Raw genomic sequence first — 11135 nt, 5'->3', positions numbered from 1 at the left:
AAAAATCTCAAAATTCTAAAGTAAAAATAGTTTCAGGCTCATCTGGGTTAATGTTATACGGCACATATGATAAGGAATATGAAAATGTATGTATATCGATGATGTATTTGATAACGGCACAACAATACAAGAACACCAAGGGATAGGATACAAATTGTAGCTTCATACAACACAATGCGTAGTAACATCAATAACATGTAGCGTAACATCAACGTTGACCTAAGACGAACACAATCGATATTGTGTAGCCACGGACTGATTGTTCGAGTAAAACTAACCACAAATAGCTCCAAACTATACAATAACATGAAACAAACAATAACATATTGGGACATTATGGTAAGCTGAACACAAACAAATATTTCGTAGAGACGGACTTAATTCTCTTATAAAACCAACGACAAAGACCTAAGTAATGACAAAAAGACACACGACAACACAATGCGTAATTAATAACATCAATAACATGTTACAATAACATATTATAGTGTAACATCTCAACGTTGAGCTAAGACAAACAATCGAATATTTTGCAGCGACGGATTTATATTCAAGTAAAACAAAGACCCAACGTAATATCAACAAGATATACCATAACATTAGTAACAATAACATATAGCGTAACATTTTAACATTGAGCTAAGAACATATATCAAATATTTCATAGCGACGTATTCAATATTAGAGTAAAACCAACGACAACTGAACGTAGTAGTATTGTCAAGATGGACAATAAAATTAACAATAACATATAGCGTAACATTGAAAGACGAAGACAATCAAGTATCACAGCGACAGACTTGTATTCGAAAGTCAACGACAGTACCACCAAAAGACGTTATGACAAGACATACACTATAACCCACAACCTGACACACAATCAAGACCTCAAAAACACAGCGTATAATTGGCGGACTTAATCACAACATCCTCTACCAGTCATCTCCTCTCCCCCCTTCTCCCTACCTCTAACGACCACGCGTTGAACTGCGGCGACCTGTTGCGACCTGACCACCACTTCTTTGGTCGGCGGCGGCGCGCTTGACACCGACGAATCAAGGAAGACCTCGTCGTCTGACAACAGGTTCGGATCGCGTGGTGCTTGATGTTAAATAATAAGGAAATTATCGAACAATGACGTCAAATATGAATATTGAAGAACGTATTTTAATTTTTAATGCCCGTATTCACAAACGACGCTTAAGTGAAGCAGCAAATCGAACGACAGCGTTGAATAGAGCTCTGTTCATGTGTGATCCTGTGCGTCCGCGCGCACTGTGAGATCTCTGTCAAGGACAGGATTTAAAAAGAAATTAGAAAAGAAAAAATAAAGATGTCACTTTCGAACAAACAAAACGCAATACGGCTTTCATTTTGCTCTGTTCGTATTATAACGAATTATGAAGAGAATCAATCTCATAGTAATGTTTGTGAATACGGGCGTAACAATCACAAAAGAGATTAGAATAGAAACAAAATATAAATACTTAATAAAAGAACGATACGGAAGAAGTATTAGAATAGGAAAGCAGATGAGAAAAGAGCTATGACAGAAACAAAAAGCATGACAAAGACTGAATGACATATAAATAATCATGAAACGGTAAGTGACGTTATACGCCAACGAAAATCGTTGGTACAGCCTATGCGATAAATGAAAAAAGTAGATACATTGCTCTGTCTAGAAATCAAGTTAGACATAAGTTGCACCTGTCAAGGACTAACAATCTCCTCGTCGCCACTGAACTCTAAAAATAACGAACAACGCCCTAAATTAAAGGGCTAACTGCAAACACTGTTAAAATCTTAAATACTTTACACTCAATCTTAAAATACTCTGACATCAACAAAGAAAGCCGAACTAAAAATTCTTTATGAACATCCATAACACCAAAATATTATTACACACTCGCAAGCAAAAGTATGGAATCAAATAAGAGGTGTTTGCTTCGAGAGATTTTAGAAACTAAATGACTAGTCTATGTCTGTATCTATAGTATCAGTTTAAAGTTTAAAATAAACTTTAAAATGGTACCATTTATATTAATCTCCATTAATCATTTACTTCTTAAGATCTCTCGGAACAAATAAATTATTCCTACTTTTGCTTCAGTGTATAATGTAAATATAATAATATCGTCAACATACACAGCCGAGCCTAACACCACACCGAACCTCACCTCTGATGGGACCTCGGACCACAACCACGGGCGCCGGAGACGCAGTGCCGGAAGACAGGAACACTTCATCATCAGGCAACAGGTTCGGGTCCGGTTGTGCCACTTCTTGGTGTTAGTAAACAATGGGGATTTGATGGAATCCGTAAGGTAGATCTAACCAGTTGTGTATTGTTTTTTGTACATAATTATACATTTATATGTTCGTGGTAATTATATTGTTTTACTTATGTGTGTTTTAGATTTATGTATAATGTGAATATAGAAAGAAGTGTAAGATATGCAGAGAAATAGAAAAAACGTGTATGAAAGGTTAGTTAATCCACACCTTATTAGTAAAAGTAAAAATAAGAGAAAATGGCAATTCGAACATCCTAAAAATAATAATAATAATTCTTTGCAATAATGACAGTTGTGTAAATAATATTTATAGGATATTCGCATTGCCATACAGTTATTTTAAAATAGTGAATAAGAAGAAAACAAAAAATCGTGCATAAAATGCAAAACTTGCTATACAAAACTTTGAACACATAATTTGTAGCTAAAAATAAGACTTCGTATAAAATATTTAGTTAATCATCTTACATTATTTGGGTTTAATACTGCTAAAAAAAATTGTTAACGATGACGAAAGCAATATAATTGTTATTTTAATAGGATAGGATATTTCTTTCCCGGGGTTTTGAAAGGGGGAAAGACTTATTGAGAAATTTTGTAAAAATATTGTTTACTCTTTCACGCAAAAACTACAACAGATTTTAATGAAACTTTATAGTATTATTACTCTTATACGTCAGAATAGCATAATAAAATAAGGCTTTGTGACAAACTGAATTTCACACGGGTGAATGCTAGCTAGTACAAAATATGTGTTCATGAATATAATAATTGTTAAATAATAATAACAAAACCAACCTTTAGTCCTGTCCGCGTGAGCGCGTTCGGCGTTCAGGAACTCATCTACAAAACCGTACCTTGTTATGGCAACACATGCGCTACTGTACAAGATTGAACAATGATAGTGGCAACACTGAGGCTTTGAAAAAATTTCTTTCGTTCGTTCGTTTCAGCTGAAAGACGTCTGCTGGACAAAGGCCTCACCCAAGGATTTCCACAAAGACCGGTCCTGCACCTCCCGCGACCTTCACCAGATCGTCGGTCCACCTAGTGGAAGGCCTGCCCACGCTACGTCTTCCGGCTCGTGGTCGCCACTCAAGAACTTTCCTGCCGCAGTAGCCATCAGCTCTACGAGCTATGTGCCTACTGCCACTTGATTTTAGCGATTCGGCGGGCTATGTCAGTCACTTTGGTTCTCCTGCGGATCTCCTCATTTCTGATTCGATCACGCAGGGAAACCAAAATTTACCCAATGTGATTTTGATTGCGGTTGGTATTATTGATCGTGCAACGAGTTGGAGTGAAGGTCACGTACCGGAAAGCGCAGCGTTGGACGTCCACCAACAAGGTGGAGCGACCTCATAAAGGTAGCAGGAAGGCGCTGGATGCAGGCCGCTACCAACCACCCATTATGGAAATCATTAGGGGAGGCCTATGTTCAGCAGTGGACGTCCTGTGGCTGAATGATGATAATGAACGAGGTATCTGTATATTTGTTTACCACTATCATTGTTTTTACTCACACAGTATAATTTGTTATAGTCGACACAAAAAAACATCAGAAAAAATAGTTTACGAAGACAAAAAGGAGATGGGAGATTAAAAACAAATTAATTAAATTAAAAATATGTCGACTACGTATCATTGATTGATTTGTTTGTTAAATTAGTCAACTAACTACTTTTTAAAACTCAAAAACAAAATGCATCCAAATGCAAGATCAATGAGGGTTTTCGCGATAGAAAAACCCGCCAGATGGCAATACGTAGACGCGAGGTCCAAATGCTGCATGATTGGTTATTTTTGACATGACATTGACAGATATTTCAAAATCCACCAATCATGAAGCATTTGGACCTACCGTCTACGTATTGCCATTTGGCGGATTTTTCAATCGCGAAAACCCTCATTTTGATATCAAGAAAATCACATGCCAAAAAGGTTTATAGTATGGATGCATATCAAATTTCAAACTACTCATAAAGTTCCGGCCAGTTTTCTATCGGATATCGATATGTTACAGTCAAAACTCATGATCAAGGACGTTAGTCAAAATCACTTATGAGTAGAAAAAAATCTGTCAAAAGTGGTTTCGCCTAATTTAAAATTTTTTGTTCGGTCGTATAAATAAAATCTTTGCACTCAAAAGTGGTTTTGACTAACGCGCTTGGGAAAAACCACTTTTGACCGATTTTTGCAGTCAAAAGTGGTTTTGACCGATTATGAGTTTTGACTGTAACATAGAAATATCGATATATTGATAAATTATGATCGATCACTCACCATCACTCAGCACGACCTCAGGTTGACTCCTCACTGGCGCTTGCTTGGTCTCTATTCTCAGCACTCGGTGTTCTGAAAAATATATTTCAGTAATTTTATTTGAGTTTTTTCCATCTATACTTATAATAAATCTGTAGAGCGGTCAATTCTGTACATAAAATATATTTTCAATATAACTATCAGGGGGTGATTAGTGATCGATACTGATGCCAAAAATCCCATAAATAAAATTTTTGTCTGTCTGTCTGTCTGTCTGTCTGTATGTTCCTTATAGAAACAAAAACTACTCGACGGATTTTAACGAAACTTGGTACAATTATTCTTCATACTCCTGGGCAGGTTATAGGATACTTAGGAATTCCCACGGGAACGGGCATTAGCGGGAAAAAACATTTGTATGAAAAAATCTAAACCGCGTAAGATAGATGAAGGGGGTAAAACGGGATCCACGCGTACGAAGTCGCGGGCGGCCGCTAGTGCTATCATAATAATACGGAGCTAACTCTGTCTGCTATCCTCTCACGCTTAAATAAACTTTCAATCTTAAAAAAAAGCTTTCTTACATGACTTCTGAAAATATAGAAATAAAGAGTCCATACCCCATTCATTGACATATTATTTTGGCAATTGAAGAAATAAAAATGTATTTATTTTTCACCACTTAAACAATAAAAATTAACAAGTGTCTAGATGCTTGGTGTTGGTACCTAAACTACACTCGACGTCAGATAAATCGCACCTCTCGCGACTAATACTAGTGTTCTAAAATGTGATACTAGATACTAGATCCAATCACTTGATACTAGACACTAGGTCCTTGTCACGTGATACTAGGTCCTCGTCACGTGATATTAGATCCTAGATCCAATCACGTGATACTAGATACTAGGTCCTTGTCACGTGATACTAGGTGTTTGTCACGTGAAACTAGGTCCTCGTCACGTGATACTAGGTGTTGTCCATGTCACCTTGTTTCTGCGTCACTTACAATCGACTGTCACAACTTTTCTGCCCCAACGCACTGTGATTCGTGTAGAACAAGCTAGCTGGACAAAAGTCATTGTTGAATTTCTGATTATCGTTTATAAAAAACGATAAACAACATCCCAGACATTAAGGATTCCACAATTTTTTACTTTGTTAATTACCTAGTCGTGAGTAATTAACATGGTAAGTGAGGATATGAGGATAGTGTAATTTTTAATTCCTGATTTTGCTCGACTTTCGACAACACCTGACATTATTTTTTACTATGGTGACCAAATATTTGTGTGATGTATTTTGAAGATAAGGGTAAGTACTTTTTATTTTCTGTACAATAAGGTGCATAATAATGCACATAGTTTTAAAAACTATGGCAAAATGTTGACTTTTATATTTTTCTCAAAATTTTATGTTTGGAAGACTAGAAGTTGTATGCCCCCACTTGACCCCAGTCTGGAATTTATATACAGTGTGAGTCACGTTAAAGTGTACATATGAAAATAGATGAAACTAGACCTATTTTTATCGACAAAAAAGAGGTCAAAAAATTTTTGAGATTTTTTTTAATTTTTTATAGAATTTTTTTTCTTCCAATTACTTATTGTAAAGAAAACGTAATAACTTTTAAACTAAGCGGTATATCCTGATAAAATAAAAACAGTAATAATACTAAATAACAGGCGATACTAAAAAAATACATAAAATACCCTCAAAATGCCAACAAATAATAAAAAAAGATACTTTTTGAAAAAAATCTGCTTAAAAAACTGAGATTCTTTGTTCCATATAAATCGCAAAAATGTTTATATCGAAAAATTGATTTTCATTAAATTCTCCATAAAAAACGGGAATTTCATACTTTAACACCTAATACATCATAAGACCAATTATTATTATACTGTAAAGTTAGTTTCTTCTTTCCTTTTTAGTCTGTTTCTCTTGATTTTAGGAAATAAATATTTTATTACCAAAAAAAATTTTTTTTTTCAAACCTACAATAATAATTATAATAACAAGCCTAATTATTAATCTTAAATTGCACAAAAAAGTAAGTAATGCGTGTTTAATACACGCTAATAAACCCATTAAAGTAAAAAAATAATATTGTCCAGCTAGCTTGTTCTACTCGAATCACTGTGCAACGGTCATCGGCTCTAAAAGCTATGTGCCCGCCCTCTACCACTTGGTCGTCGGTCCACCTAGTGTAGTGTACTTACCATCCCTGGACTCCTCCTCGGTCTCCGAAGGAGCGCTGGCGGGCGATGTGATTTGCGCCGCGCTAATCGCCTCAGATTCAGACAGGTCGGTGTCGTCTGAAAATAATAAATACAAATATTATACTAGGTTCGGGTCACGTGATTTTTGGTACTAAATCCCGATCTGGATCACTTTCTAGCAACTGAACACTATAATCCGGGCCTTTTCAAAGCGAGAGTGAATAGGCACATCGTTCGGTCGTTTCAGACAAATGACGTCCACTGCTGGACAAAGGCCTCCCCCAAGCTAGAGGGTCACGTGATGCTAGATACGAGGACCGGATCATACGATACTAAGTTCGGAGCGACTAATATCTGAGTCACTAAAGTACTTACTACGTAATGTTGTTGGTCACGTCATATTTTGTCCCCCAGTGTCTAAGAACACTCACTAGGGGTCACGTGATATTAGATACTAATTCAGGGTCACGTGATATAAGACACTAGGTAATGGTCACGTGATATTAGATACTAGGTCCGGGTCACGTGATATAAGACACTAGGTCATGGTCACGGTTCCTAATCACGTAATAATACATACTAGGTCTGCGTCGATAGTAGCTTACTAGTGCAGTACTAGTCACGTGATATTAGATACTAGCTCCGGTCACGTGCTATTTGATACTAGGTGCGAGTGATATTAGATACTAGGTCCGTGTCACTTAGTATTAGGGTCACCCACTGGTCGCTGCTTGCTCTCTGGTCACGTGATATTTTGTACTAGTTCTAAGTAACACGATATTTAAGACACTAGTCTCGCGTCACTCGTCGAGCACTCACTAGTGCAGTACTGGTCACGTGATATCAGATACTAGTTCCGTGTCACGTGTTATTATATGATACTCACACTCGTTGCCGCTTTGTACTAGTTATTGGTCACGTGATATTAGATACTAGCTCCGTGTCACGTGATACTCACACTCGTTGCCGCGCTGCTTGCGCTCCACCACGCGGCGGTACTCGTCGATCTCCCGGTCGGTCACGTGGTCGAACGGGTTGCGAGCGTACGGCGCGCTGTAGACGGTCGCATTGTGCTGGTACCCTCGTTGGATGATGCCTTTGGATGCTGCGCCCATTAGCACCTGAAGGGAGAAAAAACAGTTGATTTTTAACCTTATGCCATGGTGATAGAGTTCAAAATGTAGCGGACTTTGGATGAAATACACATAGAGAAAAAATACTATAGTCTGGTCCGTGAGCACGTAGTATTTTGTCCAATGACCCCTAGCTACCCATCCTTATCGCTCGCGCGTAATTATGTTGCTATCGCGCTCGCACACTCACTTCGGGTGCCAGTCGCACAATCGCGACAGCAATATAATTACGCGCGTTTTGTCTGTCAATTAACAAAAAAACTCATTTATTTATGCAATTAGGCTTTAAAAAAGCACTTTTACAACATGCACAGTCTAATTTGTCTATGTACTAGCTTATTCTTTGAATGTCCATTGAATGTGTATTGTGTAGTGTTATGGTACTTGTTTAGTCTATGGACGTGGATCACCTTAGCAACTATGGTGTTTGTGATTTTATGAGGTTTGTGTTGTCGATATGGACGTATATTGTCTATGGACGTGTATTGTCTATAAACGAGCTTTGTCTATGGATATGTATTGTCTATGTGTCTATTGTCTATAGTACGCGTTTATTATAATATGGATGTTTAGTACCTTTTATGGGCGTATACGATATTTTTTAGGCTTGTGTTCTCTTTGGGCGTGTATTCTCTATAGACTAGTTTAGTCTATAGATGTGTACTGTTTGCTGAATTGTCTTTGGTATACGAGTGAATAGTCTTTGAAGTGTGTTTAGTCTATGCCCGTGTATTGTCTATGAATATGGACTGTCTTTGAGGGCGTGTTTGTATGTAAATAGGTCTATGGGTGTGGCAGTAGTCTATGGGCGCGTAATCTTTATCTTGTACCACGTGACTCATTCTGGTCTACTGTCTATGATCTAGCTTTGTCCCTCAGAATACGGAACAAACCAGAAACCGTCAACGGGCGTAAATGTGTATTCATATAAATTACTCCAAAACGCACTAATTTGACTTTAGAGCAATTAGTCAATGGCCGGCGCGCGCATTGTTTACATATCCGTCAGATTGACACTTTAAAATTAAATTATGCCGTCTTGTGCCGTTCCAACATGTAAGAATGCTACTAGAATTACGAAGAAAGTGCATGGGATCATGTTTTATCCGTAAGTAGCACATTTCCAATTCATTTTAATTAAATAATAATTTTCAAAAAATATCACGGTTGTATTTTGTAAGTGTTGCCACAAGTCAACGGAATATTTTACCCTACTTTTTTATATTGAATTACATTTGTCTATAAAAAATTCGCGCGTTAATTTTGTTAGCGTTACCACAGAATAATGGAATATTTTCCCCATCCTTTTTGTTTTAATTAGTTTTTAGTGTATTTTCATCCATGACAATATGACAACCTGATTAATTAAATTTTAAGTGCCACTTGTGGTCTAAACTGAATAAATATTTTTGATTTTAATTTGATTTTAATATTTGAATTAATTTATAATATTACTCCCTAACTAATGAGGAGATAATAAATTACTATCGTGAATTTCATACTTTCCCATTTATTCAAAAGTAAGGCATTGGTATCAACAGACCAGCAGCAGCAATATTTGTATATTTAATAATAATTTTAAGTAATTAATTATTGCTTACATACTTACTCTGATTTTCTTTCAGGATACACAGCCAGAGTTGCCTCGCAATCAAATTCAAGTATTGGTGATGTTATTGATTTGGATTCTGTTTTTGACTCCAAGAAAAGTTAAACTAAAAGCACTACTGCGCCGTAAACAAATGTTTTGTTGTCGATATGTTTACATAATAAAGAACCTTAAGTTTCTTTTTTGTTTTACTTGGCATTCTAAAATTTATATTCGAATTTTGTAATTGACTTTTAAATAACATATTATACCTACATGTAGTATATTACACTATTTAATAGAAATAAATAATCATCTACACTTAGTTACTTCGGAGTAAAAATTAAATTCATAGGTAGGTAGGTACTATCTATGCCTATGGCCAGTCATGTCGTCTCGTTCTATCGCAAAGAATCACCATTTGATGAGAGCGAGAGCAAAAACGGAAATGGATAGTTAATACTGTGGCCGTGTGTACTTATTTCACTTACTTATTTTTTACTTGTTTAACATCTCATTAAAAAATTACATAATTTTACCCCGAAAATGGGGGTGTCACACGGCGCTAGTAACACTAAAGGGGGTAGAGGGGCGCGGGAGGGGAAGTATTTTGGACACAAGTTGCCGCGTAGAAATGTTATCGAACACTCCTTCTGGTTTGTTCTGTATTCTGAGCTTTGTCCATGGATATGTATTGTCTATAGTACGAGTTTAGTATGGATGTTTAGTGCCTTTTATAGGCGTGTTTGGGCTGTGTTGACTTTGGACGTGTTTTGTCTATGGTCTATGGGCGTGTAACCTATAGTCTATGGCTCACCACGTGGTCCCCAGTGTGCGTGTTGGCAGCGTCTTCTCCCACCAGCTTGCTAGCTTCGTCCCAAGTGACTCCCTCGAGGATATGCGACTGAGGCCCAGCGCTTATCTTGTCGGCTCGACGATTCTCTTTAATCTGTTATTTAGATAGTTATTTTATAGATAGAATATTGACATTTGAGAGTTTAAAAAAAGTAATTTGGATTAATACAAAGAAACCTATTAAAAACCAACTTTTTCCATCATCAGGGGACGTAGTGTGAGTTTACATCAAATGTCACTAGTGAGCGCGTAAAAAAATTACATTAAATGTATGAATTGTACAGCGCCCCTAGCGGAAACTTTCAAGAACTAACCGCCTCTGTAGTCTAGTGGTAAGACCACCTGCTTCAGAAGCAGAGGTCCCGGGTTCGATTCCCAATGGGGGCAGATTTTTCTGTTCGGTTTNTTGTGTTGTCACATAATCGATCACGGATCGATTATTAATCGAATTGCCAAAAAACGATTTATCGATTAACAATTCGATTAATCGATTTTGCTGATTACCATCATTACTATCATTTGATTGTTAATTCAATTCCTTATTTTTAGCAATATAATCGATTATTGCAATCGATTATAATTTATTCGGTATACATACTTACTAAATCGATAGAATCGATAGTAAGATATGATACAATACTCTCAATATGATCGATAAAAGCAATGTAATTGACCTAATAATGTTTTTATTAATAGTGTGTATGTGAAATACTATGGAAACTTTGCATATTCAACGACCTCTATCTCCGTATCCCGGCGTATTTCAGGGTTGTTGTCA

The 11135-nt window shown here is 36.7% G+C and overlaps 1 protein-coding gene across 1 annotated transcript; it reads right to left on the bottom strand.

The window, feature by feature from the left end:
• Nucleotides 1-916: 916 nt before the first annotated feature.
• LOC114360918 (alpha-adducin-like) lies at nt 917-10458 on the bottom strand. The gene is made up of 7 exons (XM_028315784.1): nt 10320-10458; nt 7740-7902; nt 6782-6877; nt 4581-4652; nt 3096-3140; nt 2181-2285; nt 917-1074 (listed from the first exon to the last, which is right to left on the bottom strand). The coding sequence occupies exons 2-7, from the start codon at nt 7894-7896 to the stop codon at nt 917-919; spliced, it is 633 nt and encodes a 210-aa protein (XP_028171585.1). The 5' UTR covers nt 7897-7902; nt 10320-10458.
• Between the last annotated feature and the right edge of the window lie 677 nt (nt 10459-11135).

Source organism: Ostrinia furnacalis, unplaced genomic scaffold, assembly GCF_004193835.3.
Source record: "Ostrinia furnacalis isolate ACB-3 unplaced genomic scaffold, ASM419383v2 OfSCF5278, whole genome shotgun sequence".
Lineage (NCBI taxonomy): Eukaryota > Metazoa > Arthropoda > Insecta > Lepidoptera > Crambidae > Ostrinia > Ostrinia furnacalis.
Note: the sequence above shows the minus strand (reverse complement) of the source record. Positions and strands in the feature narration are given on the sequence as shown.